The sequence below is a fragment of the Quercus lobata genome, chromosome 1, assembly GCF_001633185.2.
Source record: "Quercus lobata isolate SW786 chromosome 1, ValleyOak3.0 Primary Assembly, whole genome shotgun sequence".
Taxonomy (NCBI): domain Eukaryota; kingdom Viridiplantae; phylum Streptophyta; class Magnoliopsida; order Fagales; family Fagaceae; genus Quercus; species Quercus lobata.
In genome coordinates, this window is record NC_044904.1 from 14,791,255 (window position 1) to 14,807,526 (window position 16,272).

Sequence of the window (16,272 nt, forward strand, 5' to 3'; positions counted from 1 at the left end):
TACTTTTTGGGTTACAATAAATGGGGAGATAAAAAGATTTAAACTCAAATTTTCCTTATGGGGAGACCAAAAAGTGAGTCACAAAGAACTCTAGTTAAATAGGCACGACATGAGATATATGTGTATATATATATATATATATATTTTTTTTTTGATGGAATGACATGACATGATATATATATTGATATGTGAAAGAGAGAAGTATACGTGTTCAAGATTCAACCTTACTATTAAGTATGGATTCAACAACAAAAACAAAAAAACAAAAACCCCTACATCATGCTACATCATGATAATAATGAATGTGAAAATCTTTTTTTTGAAGGCAATGAATGTGAAAATCTGACTAGCATCTTCTTATCATGTTTCTATCATGACTAGGGAAAAAAGATCATCTGTCAGAAACACAAGTTACAAAAGATAGATTACCTTAATTTTCCTTCCTTGCATTTTCATTGCTTAATTAATGATTATCAGTTTTGTTCAAGTTGTTAGCAGTTTATATAATCCAACAATTACAACTTATTAAAGACAACTAAAAGGAATAAAACTGATGGAATTTTTATTTAGGATTATTTTCCTTGAAGTCAGCAAGAAAGAAAAGACATTATGGTTCTTTTGGAGGAAATGACAATGGTGTGACCATTGAATCCATCCTTTTAACCAGTGCATTTAGCTGATGAACTCTATGACTCGAAGGACATCTTATTATCTTAATGATTCTTTTTTGTATATATAATTCTTAATGATTCAATCTAAAGTATGGAATAGAAGTTATCCAAAAATTAATGGGCGTGTCTAAAAGTCACTTCAACCTTATCATTGTTTCCTTGCAACATAGCATAGAAAATTAGCTCATAATATTAATAATGAGTGATTCAAACCTTTTTAGAACCAACTTTGCTACTTGCCTACTTTATACTTGGTACTCCTTGGTAAAGGCCTCTTAATCCTAAAGCAACCTGAAAACAATTTTGGTTGGCTTGAAGGTTGCAACCCCTTTTCAACTACCCTCCTCTCTCTCTCTCTCTCTCTCTCTCTCTCTCTCTCTGCCCCCACGCCCTTGGTTTAATCAGTGCATATTTTTTTAATCTTGAAGTCTTACCAGCCTCTCTTAATGCTGAAGCCCCCAACCAATTTTACTATGCCCCCAACCAAATTTACTATTATATATGCAACTTACAACTCCAAAACCATTTCCTTTGCTCTTGATATTACCTATATGCCCTCATGATAATATATCATTCTTCCATATTTCTTTTATTTTTTATACTTCAAATTTTTTTTTCTTTACCTTCTCCTCTATTTAAATTTTTTTTTTTTAATTTAATAAGGTTAAAAAAAAAAAAAGTAGAAAATGGTTTTCACCATTTCCTTGTGTCCTCAAATCTTCCATTCCTTTGTGTTGCCACTACCACAATCATTGCCTCCGTCGCCACACCACCACCTTCACCCTGTCATTGCTAAAATCACTTGTCATTTCTACCACTGTCCACTATCTTCATCAACATCGATGCCACCATTCATCATTGCCTTAATTGTCATTACACCACCATACCACTAACATTATTGCTACTACTATCACCACACCACCTTCGACATTGTCACAACCATTTTTGTCACCACCTTTGCCATCACATACATGAGCATCACATGTCCAGGAAATATTATTTATTCTCCATGCAAACCAAATGACACAAATTGTTTTTGGGATCATTTTTTTGAGTCAAAACCAAACACAAGAAAACAAGTCATTTTTCAAAAAATGTTTTGCAAGTGAAAATTTTTTCACCAAAACAAACAGAGTACTAATTTTATATTTTGCTCTTGTTGCCCTTCTCTAATTGTTTTGCAACCTAAAAAAAAAAAAAGGAATTTCTTAGGCGATGTCTATATTTAAAAATTTTTTTTTATAGGCTTGTGATGAATAATCACATCATAACATTTATGCACCCTCTACCAACAAACTATGTCTTCATTTGGTTGGTGTATTTTTCACCTAATCTTTTATTGCGACAATTCATGAAATGGTGTCTTGCAATCTAAATCTATAATTAGGGTGTCAACTGTCAAGCTACTCCATTCCTTTCTCTAAACAGAATTTCTATATATGACTCTTATAGCAGTGCCATCCCCACGACACATTGGGTCCAACATTTCCAATGATGAATAAAATTTAAAATCTCTTTCACTAAACGACGTAGATTTATTATATATGCACCCCAACCATGATTTTTACCACTATATATTCAACTCCTAAGTTTAATAATGCCATGCTTGTAGAGTTGCCATTATTTCGCAGGGGATTTCTTTACCAGCTGCTTCTCTTAGCCCTTTTTTATGGACATTTTGACAATGCTTATAATCATCAGCGAAAGCCAACCCAAAAATACAATATATATATATATATATATCAACTACTTTAACAGCTGAATTAACATGTAGATAACATGTTCATTAACTAATCCAATTAGGAATTCAAGAAGTGCGTTGACTTGATCGATCTTCTGCCAATAATATCGGTGAAACTATGCATCATTAAACTGGTTTATAATGATTATGTGGTAAGTAGTTCCATAGTATTATCATAATAAAACTGGTTTATAAAGACTCATGTGTGGTACTTTTTTGTATTATTATAAGTTAAAATGTATGTCCAAACTCCGACCAAACTGCAAATATATAATTTATTAGCTTAGCAATAGCAACAACCATTTAATTTGATTGATTAAAACGATACCACTACAACGTGCCAACACGGATCCGCCATCGTAGAGAGGCTGTTGCCCCATGATTCTAGACCATCATTGATTAACAATATCAACTTGCTCGTCCTTTCAGGGATTCCTAGATAGTGGATATTTTTTTTCACAGTAAGGACAAGTAGTACTGCAAGTCTGCTACACCGTAACAACTAACATGGCCATAGGCCCATATAGCTGATCTTGAATCGTCATTAGGGCCCTCAAAACTACTGTTATTCTTTCGGTTGCACCAGTGCTTTTGCAACGCTTTGGTTGTTTCTTAATAGCATGTTTAAAGTACATGGGTCCTATAAGTTGAAACAATCATGTTCCTCAATAGTGATCATCACTTTGTTTTTTTCTTTTACATGAGTTTATATAGGAAAGCACCATGCACTGATTAGGAGGCTCATTAAAGTCATTAACTGTCAACATATATATATAGCATCCTTGGTTTAAATTTGTGCTGATTAAAGATTTGATAAATCTAAGTTTCATTCTTTGGACTAATTTGAATCAAACTTTATATAACACAAAAGGATAAGAAGAGAGAAACAAATGCACCATGGCCAATAGGGTCGTGATTGTTTCACATATGTCCATTAAGATTGGGACGTTGGAATAGGAATAAAAAAGTAATATTAACTGTGTTAGGTTACCTGTCTTTCAGTTCCTAGCTTATTGTCCATAAAAGGTGCCAATTCATCCTCTTCCACAATCCACATCAACCCCTCAGCAAAACGCCATGCAGAAATGACGCATTAATTTGGAGGGGTCTCTAGATCAAGCATTGCTAGTGGCAGTTGTGGCTTTAGGGGCACAGGTCATTCCAAATTTCACATCTCTGCTGGTTTTTCTGTAGTTTAACACATGTTAATAAGGGCTCAAAACATCACTTCACTGTCGGTAATGTCTAAGTTTTGGCTATTGGAGATATCTAGCCGTCTCTTGAGAGCTCACTCAACTTAACACATGGATAAGTATCACAATATTTAATAGCAAATGGATCGTCAAATGGGGACATAACATAACCACAATATTAATAGAGTACTCATAAGGTAAGCTTTGCTTATGATCTCCATTCATTCATATATATTTTTATTTATAATTAAAATCCTTTCAAGCTTGATTAGAAATTTGAGAATTCTATTCCAAACCCATCACACTAATATTTGGGAAAGTTAAAAAAGTCTCAAACCCCACAAGTAGTGTAATTGGTTAATTAAGGATAATAAATCTCAAACGCATCTTATTAAAAAAATTTAAAAAAAAAAGTTAGAAATATCCACCAAACTCGCCCCATTGACACCCCTAAAAAATGGGAAAGGGGTAGCATCAGCCATTTATTCAGGGTGGCCATCTGGTTGGGAAAGCATGGAAATTGACAGGCATTTATACGATTTCAAGTTATTTGTCCTTCACTGTTTGATGTTGTGACATTTCGCCAATTACTATTAAAGGATGCCATCTACTTTGGAAGCTTTTGAATCTTCACACCTCACAAATTGGTAGCGGTTTGTCACGTTTGAAGGAATCATGACAAGGCATATCGATCCGAGTATAAATCAAAACACAGGAATCAAGTCACCAAATGGCCCCGTCTCTTTTTCTCATTTTTTTTGTTCACTAAAAAAGGGTACCATTTCCACCCTCCACGCATCGGATCATTAACCGAGCTGTAGTATTGTTGGCCACGTAGGAAACCGAAGAGGTTTGCTGACTCCCACAAGGCAGGCAAGCATACCAACCACCGTCGTTATCTGAAATATAGTTGTCGTGAAAAATCAGTTTAAACAAGATTAAAAGGGAAGATGATAGAAATCAACACAGATATTTTCCGTGATTCGATAATGTGCCTATGTCTATGGGAGCTAGCATTATCAATCTTGTGGGTTAGTTTCAAACGCTGACTTTTATTGTGAGCCCCACATTAGTTCGATATGAGCCATTTCTTGGGTTTATAAACTATTCTGAACTTTTTTTGATATTATAACATATGGGATCTACTGTGAACTTGGGCCTTATCCACAACACGTGCATCTCATCTCGTCTTGAGCATGTGGATCTTGATTAGTTGTACCTTAGACTTTTATTTTTTTTCACTCTTTCCCAGATATTTTGAGCTTTTAAGATCCATTTGATTAGGACTGTTAAAGATTAACTTCCTTTGTCCTTGTTAGAGCATACTTAACACACCATAAGAACACTTTTCCATCATAATTGATCGTTATCTCTCTCTCTCTCTCTCTCTGAACAATAGCACTATTCTCTTTCCCATCAGAATTATTTGCTCCCTCTCTCTATCGTAACAATAGCATTGCTCTTTTCTTATCCTGATTAGTTATACCTTAGACTTTTATTTTTTCACTCTTTCCCAGAAGTTTTGAGCTTTTAAGATCCATTTGATTAGGACTGTTAAAGATTAGCTTCCTTTGTCCTTGTTAGAGCATACTTAACACACCATAAGAACACTTCTCTCTCTCTCTCTCTGAACAATAGCACTATTCTCTTTCCCATCAGAATTATTTGCTCCCTCTGTCTATCGTAACAATAGCATTGCTCTTTTCTTATCTTGATTAGTTGTACCTTAGACTTTTATTTTTTCACTCTTTCCCAGATATTTTGAGCTTTTAAGATCCATTTGATTAGGACTATTAAAGATTAGCTTCCTTTGTCCTTGTTAGAGCATACTTAACACACCATAAGAACACGTTTCCATCATAATTGATCTCTCTCTCTCTCTCTCTCTCTCTCTCTCTCTCTCTCTCTCTCTCTCTCTCTCTCTCTCTCTCTCTCTCTCTCTCTCTCTCTCTCTCTCTCTCTCTCTGAACAATAGCACTATTCTCTTTCCCATCAGAATTATTTGCTCCCTCTCTCTGTCGTAACAATAACATATTGCTCTTTTCTTATCCTAAAAGTGTTCTTACTCTCCCACATATTTTCTCATGTCAATGGTATTTTTGCTTCATCGATAGAAAGGAAATGTATTATAAAAATATTGTTCATGAACCTCTTTGTGTGTCTAAAACACAAAGGATGATGCTATAATATGATTTTGGGAGGTTGTTCAGTCTAAGAATTTGTCACACTAAGTTTTTCTTCAAGAAGAACAAATCAACACTTTTTTGTGTGATTCTTTTTTTGTGTGTATAAATTCATTATTTTTTTTTTTTTACTACATTTACAATAAATAAGTATCAAAACTTATGTTGTCCCAGCAATTAATTATTCTTCCTAAAAATAAAATATAAAAATAAAAAACCTACTCTTACATGTAAATGGACACTTTATAATTGTACATTAACCGCTACTATATAATATACAGATCGTTTTCTTTATTGTACCATTTTGCAAATTTCTGCTCATTAACACAACTCAAATTAAGGAGATGATTTCTGGTGTATATTTAATTGATTGTTCTTGCTTTTCCTCCAAGGCATTCCAAATTCCAAAGCCCTCCTAGAACTATTTACTTTTATTTGCTTTTTTTCCTCTCAACTGGTTTTAGATCGAAAAGCACTAAAGCAATAACATTATCACAGCTCACAATCATCTGTCAAAGTATCTATGCCTCATCTTAAAAGGCCGTTGGGCCCTTACGTGTAACTACGTACCCAAGTTTTTTAAATAATCCATATGGTCTTTCACTTACTGAACAAGTTTAAACTGCACATCAATTGATGATGATCACGATTCACGACACAGTTCACAAATGTTAGATGTTGTACTTGTAATGACTCACATCATTAGATTAAGGACAGTACTGATAGTCTGATACTAATAGAAGTGGATTGCATCTTTGATCTTTGTAGTAAATGTTAGTAGTAGCGAGCAAAAATGTAAAAAATCTTAGAGAAATTGTCACGTTACATTCGAAATCTTTTAATAAATCTGCAACAATTTTCACACTCACACATCCAGGATGAAAAAACATATACTATATTTTAAGCATGACTTCATGGCAATCATGGAAAACCATTTCACAAAACAATCTAGAAATAAACATAGTAATAGAATCCACAATAATGCTCAGCGTTCACTAGTACTGCAGTTTCTCGGGTCGAAGTTCTTGGGCCTAGAGAAAGAAACTATTAAAGGATAGCACCGAATATGCAAAGTGCGTTTTCGAGATTTCAACATTCCCACCTTAAATCTTACCCTTGCGTCTAAAGAAACTTTTATTTCTATCTCCCCTGATGTTCTCGCGTGCGCAATGTCCTTATAATCCGTCCCCGATAGTGGCATATTTTGAGCTATGAGCTTCAAATCCAAAGTGGTCACATTTCGATGAGGTTGAAAGAAAGGATCAACCACCTCAGAAGCTATGGTGGTTTTAGATGTTTCAAAATATTTCATGATTTTCACCGATGCTTTGATTGAATCATAGTATATAGAGATTTTAGAGCTGGGATTAGAGGCTGCTATGGAAAATTCAAAGGTGGCATTGAGGTGGTTTTTGGTTAGGCTGTAGTGTTTGATTGAGGCTTTTTCAACAGTGTAAACAATTCGTCTGGGCTTAATAACTAGCCAAGTGATGAGCACAGCTAGACCCACCAAGATAATCAGGACTAGCAATACTATAACAATGTATCGAAGTAGCTTAGAGTGTCTTGGCTGGGCTGCTAGTGGGTGCTGAGAAGTTGAATTAGCCATTACGAAGGTTGAGAAGGTTTAAATCTAGAAGCTAATTAATGTTCGGCAACACACCCAGTGTAGTTTGTTAATCAAGGTGCTTTGTGCGCCTAATCTTGTGAACTGTGAAGTAATAATATAGACAATGCTTTTGCCCTTTTTTCTGTCATGGAAGCACCCACCTTTCTCTTTTTGTTTTCTTGTATCAAACTCAAGACATCTAAAGGATTCAGATTCGAGTATTGTTCTTTTCTTCAAACTTGGATGTAGTAAGACCCATTCTATAATATATAGCCATGACAACTAAAGCAATACTGTATTAGCGGAAATCACTTCTTAACGCTGGCCTTAAATGCAGCATGGTTGAGAGAGAGAGATGCGGAAGTTGTAAAAGAAAAGAGAGAAAATTGGGCATGATAAGGTTTTTTACTATATTCACAATTGTTTATTAAGATAAAGGCAGTACTTATTACACACTTGACACTATATATTATACATAAAGCAAGATTTAGGTATAGTACTTGAGTACTGTTCATTAGATTCATCTCTTAAAATTTTGCTATGTAAATTTTTTCTCATGGGATAGAAGTGTATTTTTTAGTTAAGTGGTCACATAGCTAAATCCTAAAAATAGAACTTAAAGAATAACACCTAAAGAACTGTACCTAAATTTTGTCCTTATACATAATATACCCAGAAGGGCCCAGCCCCCCTTGAGTCCAAGAAAATAATTTTTTTTTTTATAATATATTTGAAATTTTTGGTACTTATGTTTTACAACACCTCTTTTACTATTTTTTAAGCTTCAGCCACTAGGCTCACTACTGATGAGATGCTATCAGAGTTGAACTCGCTATCTTTGCATTGCGTTTCTTCTTTTTCTTTTTCTTACCTCGCTCTTTGCCATTGTTTCTTTCTTTCTGCATTTCTGCTTTGCTGAGAAACCAATGGATAGGGTTGTCCAAACCCATCCGAAGACCCGATCCACTCGAAGAAACCAATCGGATCCAATCAAACGCCAACCAATCTAACTACTCCAGTGATCAGTGGTGGGCCTTCATCTCCAGAAACCAACTCTAGCAAGTCAATTTCAGTTTCCCTCCAAGTCGATTTCAGTTTCCCTCCCCCAAAACTCCAAAAACCCTAACCAACTGAAAATTACTCAAATTCCAGCGAAAAAATCCAAATTCCAGCGAAAATTTTCTAGATCCCAATGAAAAAATCCAGATTCCAGCAAGATATCAGGTAGATCCAGTGAGATTTGACCGAATCTAACGAAATCTCATCGAATGTAGTGAGATTTCAGTTGAATCTATTGAAATCTCATAAAATCCAAAGAGATTTTCATCGGATCTAGCGAAATCTCATTGTTTTCTCGCCGTTTCTCGCCATTTTCTCAGAATTATGACTCTGACTGACCTGTCTGCCACCCACTGAAGATCTAATCCGCCCAATCCAACCAGTCTATCAGTCAGTGGGGGGTTAGTTATTGCTCCACCCACTAACTCTATTTCATCTTAAATATCTTTTACTTTTTTATTTATTTAGAAAACAAATTTAATGAGCGGACATTGGACAAGTCTTCAGACTTCTCTATTTTTCTAATTCATGAAATTTTGTTTTTTAATGGGCTTGGGCTTAAAATAATTTGTACATGTTTACATAAAAAAATTAAGAAAATAGATTTTAATTAAATATGTCTATATAGTTCTATACATACATACATATATATATATATATATAAAACTGCAGTAATTCCAAAACGGTATACCACTCAGTATGGACTCCCTCTTCCAAAACCTTAAACCCCTCCTCCAATCAGCCCAACTCAACTGGCAACTGCTCAACCCAAAAATTTAACAAAAACAAAAAATTATGATACCAAATAAACAAAAGGATTAAATATTTAAATTGAAAGTCTTAATACCAAATAAACACATACAATTTATAATAACCCAAAAGGTAATAATGATAATAATTTTTTTTTTTTTTTTACCCTATACGATGGAAAGAATCAAGGTAAAAAAAATAAAAAATTGGCTTATACTTCAGCACCTTTAGTTTGAAATTCTAGATCCGTCTTTGCAATATACAAATAAGTTTTTTTTTACAAATTCAAGTTTTTAGTTTTTTTTTTTTTTTTTTTTTTAAATTGTGTACAACATGTGCAATAAGTAGCATAAATCCAAGTATGATATATATATATATATATATATATATATATAGGGACTACGGGAGGTAGAATTGAGTCAATTGACCTCTTGAGTCCTTAGAGAATTTTCATCCACTTAAGAAAAAAAATGAAATATGTTAACAGTAGCGAGCGAAAATGTAGAAAATCCTAGAGAAATTGTCACGTTACATTCGAAATCTTTTAATACAAATCTGCAACAATTTTCACACTCACACATCCAGGATGAAAAAACATATACTATATTTTAAGCATGACTTCATGGCAATCATGGAAAACCATTTCACAAAACAATCTAGAAATAAACATAGTAATAGAATCCACAATAATGCTCAGCGTTCACTAGTGCAGTTTCTCGGGTCGAAGTTCTTGGGCCTAGAGAAAGAAACTATTAAAGGATAGCACCGAATATGCAGAGTGCGTTTTCGAGATTTCAACATTGCCACCTTAAATCTTACCCTTGCATCTAACGAAACTTTTATTTCTATGTCCTCTGATGTTCTCGCGTGCGTAATGTCCTTATAATCCGACCCCGATAGTGGCATATTTTGAGCTAGGAGCTTCAGATCCAAAGTGGTCACATTTCGATGAGGTTGAAAGAAAGGACCAACCACCTCAGAAGCTATGGTGGTTTTAGATGTTTCAAGATATTTCATGTTTTTCACCGATGCTTTGATTGAATCATAGTATATAGAGATTTTAGAGCTGGGATTAGAGGCTGCTATGGAAAATTCAAAGGTGGCATTGAGTTGGTTTTTGGTTAGGTTGTAGTGTTTGATTGAAGCTTTTTCAACAGTGTAAACAATTCGTCTGGGCTTAATAACTAGCCAAGTGATGAGCACAGCTAGACACACCAAGATAGTCAGGACTAGCAATACTATAACAATGTATCGAAATAGCTTAGAGGGAATTGGCTGGGCTCCTAGTGGGCGCTGAGAAGTTGAATTGGCCATTACGAAGGTTGAGAAGGTTTAAATCTAGAAGGTAATTAATGTTCGGCAACACACCGAGTGTAGTTTGTTAATCAAGGGGCTTGGTGCGCCTATTCTTGTGAACTGTGAAGTAGTAACATACACAATATTAATGCTTTTGCCCTTTTTTCTGTCATTGAAGCACCCACCTTTCTCTTTTTGTTTTCTTGTATCAAACTCAAGACATCTAAAGGATCCAGATTCGAGTATTTTTCTTTTCTTCAAACTTGGATGTAGTAAGATCCATTCTATAATATATAGCCATGATAACTAAAGCAATATTGTATTAGCGGAAATCACTTCTTAACGCTGGCCTTAAATGCAGCATGGTTGAGAGAGAGATGCGGAAGTAGTAGAAGAAAAGAGAGAGAAAATTGGGCATGATAAGGTTTTTTACTATATTCTCAATTGTTTATTGTTAGGACATATGTAATTTAATGTTAGGAATATATGTCAATATAGAATTGGCTAATCTTTTGACAAAACGCACTTTATTTGTAATTTGGTAGATCTAGAATGTGTTTAATACTTCAAGGGACAAAGTTTTAGGATTAAGTGCTAAAGTCATGCAAGTCTGTCCAAGAAACAAGTAAAAAAGTGCTGGATTTTAAAACTCGACAGCTAGTATCTATCAAGGTTTAAAAGGCTGCTAAAACCCGATGCTCAATAGCTTCTCGACAGATGAGCTATCTATTAAGGTTTATGAAAATCAGTTTTTCAGAGTTGATTTCACTTCAATCCGTGAATACATGTTTGGGCTTTCTTTTCTCACAACCCTAATCATATATAAGAATTGTTTTAAGAACCGTCAAAAAAGATTGAGCGAGTGTGAAGCAAAGTTGTGTTCATGCAAATTGTGACCGGAGACAGAATTTGCCCTAGTTCATCTTTCTCTTGAAGAAGCTATTGTATTTGTACACCATAGGGTTTTGTAACCAAGGAGTTTCGTGATCTTCATCGTGTGATGAACTGAAAAACTTTGCAGCCAACATCCTTCTTAAGTTGATAAATAAGCCGCAAATTGGGATCCACACATCAAATTGGTTAGTCACGTACTGAGAACCGTGCTTTAAAATGAGAAATTGTCACTACAAAACAAGTCCAATTGGGTATTGGGGTAAGGATTTAACTGTAGGTTGGTATAAGATACTGAGATTTCTTTACTTGTAACTGTTTGTTGTGATAATAGTGGATTCTCGAGAGTGGTGACCTTAAAATCACCCGGTGGGGTTTTTGCCGTATAGGTTTTCCCCATTCGTAAACAAATCACTATGTCAATTTATTTTCCGTTGCACTTTAATTTAGTTGGTGATTTGTTTGTGCTATCACGCGTATTGCATATAATTGAATTAATTAATTAACTTGACTAATTAATTGATTAATTTATCACAAGGAATCAATACATTCTTGGCCTATCATTTATTACAATAAAAGCAGTATTTATTACACACTTAACACTATATATTATACATAGAGTAAGATTTAGGTACAATACTTAGGTTCCCCTTTTAAGATTTTCCATATATATTTTTTCTCATAGGTTGAAAGTATATTTTTTAGTTAAGTAGTCACATAACTAAATCCTAAGAGAGGAACCTAGGAAACAGCACCTAAAGAACTGTACCTAATTTTTGTCCTTATATATAATATACCCAGTGGGGCCCAACCCCCCTTAAGTCCATGAAAAATAATATATTTTTTTAATAATATATTTGAAATTTTTGTACTTATGTTTTACAATGCCTCTTTCACTATTTTTTAAGCTCCAGCCACTAGGCTCACTACTGGTAAGATGCTATCAGAGTTGAACTCGCTATCTTTGCATTGCATTTCTTCTTTTTCTTTTTCTTCCCTCGCTTTTTGCCATTGTTTCTTTCTTTCTGCATTTTTGCTCTGCTGAGAAACCAATGGATAAGGTTGTCCAAACCCATCCGAAGACCCGATCCACTCAAAGAAACCAATCGGATCCAATCAAACGCCAGCCGATCCAACTACTCCAGTGATCAACAGCAGGCCCTCAACACCAAAAACCGACTCTAGCAAGTCGATTTCAGTTTCCCTCCCCCAAAACTCGAAAAACCCGAACCAACCAAAAAATACTCAAATTCCAACGAAAAAATCCAGATTCCAACAAGATATCTAGTAGATCTGGTGAGATTTTACTGGATTTGGCGAAATCTCATCGAATCTGGTGAGATTTCAACCAGATCTATCAAAATCTCATAGAATCCTAGGAGATTTTCATCGGATCTGGAAAAATCTCATTGTCTTCTCGTCGTTTCTCGCCGTTTTCTCAAAATTATGACTCCGACTAACCTATCCACCACCCGCTAAAGGTCTAATCTACTCGATCCAACCAATCTATTAGTCGGTGAGTGGTTAGTTGCTGCTCCACCCAACTAGGTCGAGTCAGATATGGGTTGAGCCCAAACCCGATCAACCCATATCTGACCCATAGACAATCCTACCAATGGATAGTACCAAATTCTACTATCTTTCTTCTTAAATGTCCTTTATGTTACTTTTTTGAAAATGCTACTGAAAAATTAATGAGTTTACTGTCAAGTGTCAACCACTAACTCTATTTCATCTTAAATATCTTTTACTTTTTTATTTATTTAAAAAACAAATTTAATGGGCGACATTGGACAAGTCTTCAGCCTTTTCTATTTTTCTAATTCATGGAAATTTGTTTTTTAATGGGCTTGGGCTTAAAATAATTTGGACATGTTTGCATTAAAAAATTAAGAAAATAGATTTTAATTTATAAAAGTTAAATATATTAATTTATATAAGTTAAATATATGTCTATATTTTTTTTTTTTTGAGAAATAAATACAACATACTGCTAAATCTGCAGTTCGAACCCTTTCCCCCCTAAACCCCCAAACACTTTGTATATGGGAAAGTGTCAATTCAGCTACAAGGCCTTTGGCAATATATGTCTATATATATATAACTACGGTAATTTCAAAACGGTATACCGCTCGATATGGACTCCCTTTTCCAAAACCTTAAACCCCTCCTCCAATCAGCTCAACTCAATTGGCAACTGCTCAACCCAAAAATTTAACAAAAACAAAAAATAATGATACCAAATAAACAAAAGGATTAAATATTTAAATTGAAAGTCTTAATACCAAATAAACACATACATTTTATAATAACCCAAAAGGTAATAATGATAATAAATTGTTTTTTTTTAACCCTATATGATGGAAAGAATCAAGGTAAAAAATAATAATAAAATTTTTTTTTTTTTGGCTTATACTTCAACCCCTTTTAGTTTGAAATTCTAGGTCCATCCTTGCAATATACAAATAAGTTTTTTTTTACAAATTCAAGTTTTTAGTAAAAAAAAAAAAAAGTGTGTACAGCATGTGCAATAAGTAGCATAAATCCAAGTATGATATATGTTAGGTTCTAAATGTTAAATGTTTAGAATAATTGGCAAATCGTGAACACAAACTTGTCTAGATATAGATCTTAGAGTTTATAGGTATTATTAGACAATGCTCAAGGTGATTCAAGTCAAGATTCAAAAACATACAAGCTGCAGGAAGAAGATTTCATAATCTCTCTAGTTCAATCGATCGAAAGACAGATTCGATCAATCGAAAGTCGTATCTACAGAATTTTAATTAAGCTCAAACAGCAGTTCAAGCCCATTTAGGATTAAGATTTCTAATCTACTTCTCCCAGTATATAAAGGAAACTCTAAACACGTTTTTATAAGACTTTTTAGAGAAAAAAGAGTGTGCCTCTTTTGTATTTAGGGTTTTGTTCCTAAAAAACTCTCTTATGTCTTCTACAGGTGCTATTACTTGAAGAATCTCAAGATCCAGTATTGTAGAAGTTGCTGCCTTCTCTTGTCATCAAAGGTGTTGATGATCTAAACCTTCAAGGGTGATCTTGGAGTCACAAATAGGAGAGTTTGTGTTGCTAAACCTTTAAGTGGGATCTCAAAGTCACAAACAGGGGTGTTTGTGTTTTGCAAAGGCCAAAGAAAGAAGGAGTCCATAGATTCAAAACTTGCACGTGGTCGTGTCAGTAAATTCTACTGGTGGGTAGCAATAAGAAGTTGAGCGTAGGGGCTTGTAAGTCTTATTGTATGAACTTCGATTCTTTCTAGTGGATTTGCTTTTTACCTTGAGGATAGCTAGGTTAAATCTTCCCTAAGTTTTTACTGGTTTGGTTTCCTAGGTGATCATATCTTTGTGTTATTTATCTTTCCGCTACTTTTTTTATGATTGTGATAACCTAGATTTGTTAATTTGGACTAAGTAACAACTTGGCTAATTACCTAGGTTAATTCAATTGTGTTTTAAAGGGTCTAAAAACTAACAATATATATATAGGGACTACAGGAGGTAGAATTAACCCTATATAGGCTTTATAATACTATTTGACCTCTTGAGTCCTTAGAGAATTTCATCCACTTAAGAAAAAAAATGAAAAATGTTAATAGTAGCGAGCAAAAATGTAAAAAATCCTAGAGAAATTGTCACCTTTCATTCGAAATCTTCTAATTCAAATCTGCAACAATGTTCACACACACACACATCCAGGATGAAATTAAAAAACATATAAATTTTAAGCATGACTTCATGGCAATCATGGAAAACCATTTCACAAAACAATATAGAAATAAACATAGTAATAGAAACCACAATAATGCTCAAAGTTCTGTATCACAGTATGTCCTTTCGAAATTATTGGGCCTAGAGAAGCGAACCCGAACGGGAGAGCACCAAATAATCAAAATACGATCTTTAGATTTCCACATTCCCACCTTATATCTTATCCTTGCCTTCAACATAACTGCTATTTCTATCTCCCCTGATGACCTCTCGAGCGCAATGTCCTTAGAATTCGACCCCGATAGTGGCACATATTGAGATGTGAGCTTCAAATCCAAACGCGTCACATTTCGATGAGGTTGAAAGAAAGGATCAACCACCTCGAACGCTATGGTTTGATCGTCATATTCCACCGACGCTTCGATTGAATCATAGTATATAGAGATTTTAGAGTTGGGATTATAGGATCTTAAGGCAAATTCAAAGGTGGAATTGAGGTGGTTTTTGGTTAAGTTGTAGTTTTTGATTGAACCTTCTTCAATAGTGTAAACAAATCGCTTGGGCTTAATAATTAGCCAAGTGATGAGCACAGCTAGACCCACCAAGACAATCAGGACTAGCAATACTATAGCAATGTATCGAAGTATCTTAGAGTGTCTTGGCGGCTGAGAAGGTGGATTAGCCATTACTAAGGTTGAGAAGATCGTATAATTCTAGAAGCTAATGTTCGGCAACACACCAAGTGTGGTTTGTTAATTAAGGGGCTTGGTGCGCCTACTCATGCGAAGTAGTAATATAGACAATGCTTTTTGCCCTTTTTTCTATCATTGAAGCACCCACCTCTCTTTTTGTTTTCTTGTATCAAACTCAAGACATCTAAAGGATCCAGGTTCGAGTATTGTTCTTTACTTCAAACTTGGATGTAGTAAGATCCATTCTATATATAATATATACATATGACAACTAAAGTAATATTGTATTAGCGGAAATCACTTCTTAACACTGGCCTTAATTGCATGCATGGTTGGGAGAGAGATGCGGAAGCGGAAGAAAAAGAGAGAGAATGGGACATGATAAGGCTTTTTACGATATTCTCAATTGTTTAAGTTTTTTTAGACGGTCACTTTTTCTATTCAAAAAAACACTTGTGTGTA

General features: G+C 34.5%; 2 protein-coding genes across 2 annotated transcripts; both read right to left on the reverse strand.

Annotated features, from left to right (window-relative positions):
• Positions 1-9,712: 9,712 nt before the first annotated feature.
• On the reverse strand, positions 9,713-10,600 carry LOC115980782 (uncharacterized protein At1g08160-like). Its single transcript, XM_031103017.1, has one exon. The coding sequence runs from the start codon at positions 10,518-10,520 to the stop codon at positions 9,900-9,902; it is 621 nt and encodes a 206-aa protein (XP_030958877.1). The 5' UTR covers positions 10,521-10,600; the 3' UTR covers positions 9,713-9,899.
• Positions 10,601-15,019: 4,419 nt separating this feature from the next.
• Positions 15,020-15,879, reverse strand: LOC115980852 (uncharacterized protein At1g08160-like). The gene has a single exon (XM_031103083.1). The coding sequence runs from the start codon at positions 15,802-15,804 to the stop codon at positions 15,217-15,219; it is 588 nt and encodes a 195-aa protein (XP_030958943.1). The 5' UTR covers positions 15,805-15,879; the 3' UTR covers positions 15,020-15,216.
• Positions 15,880-16,272: the final 393 nt, after the last annotated feature.

Excerpts from the sequence above, each read along its gene's own strand:
- LOC115980782 (XM_031103017.1), bottom strand. The coding sequence starts at position 10,520 with ATGGCCAATTCAACTTCTCAGCGCCCACTAGGAGCCCAGCCAATTCCC.
- LOC115980852 (XM_031103083.1), bottom strand. The coding sequence starts at position 15,804 with ATGGCTAATCCACCTTCTCAGCCGCCAAGACACTCTAAGATACTTCGA.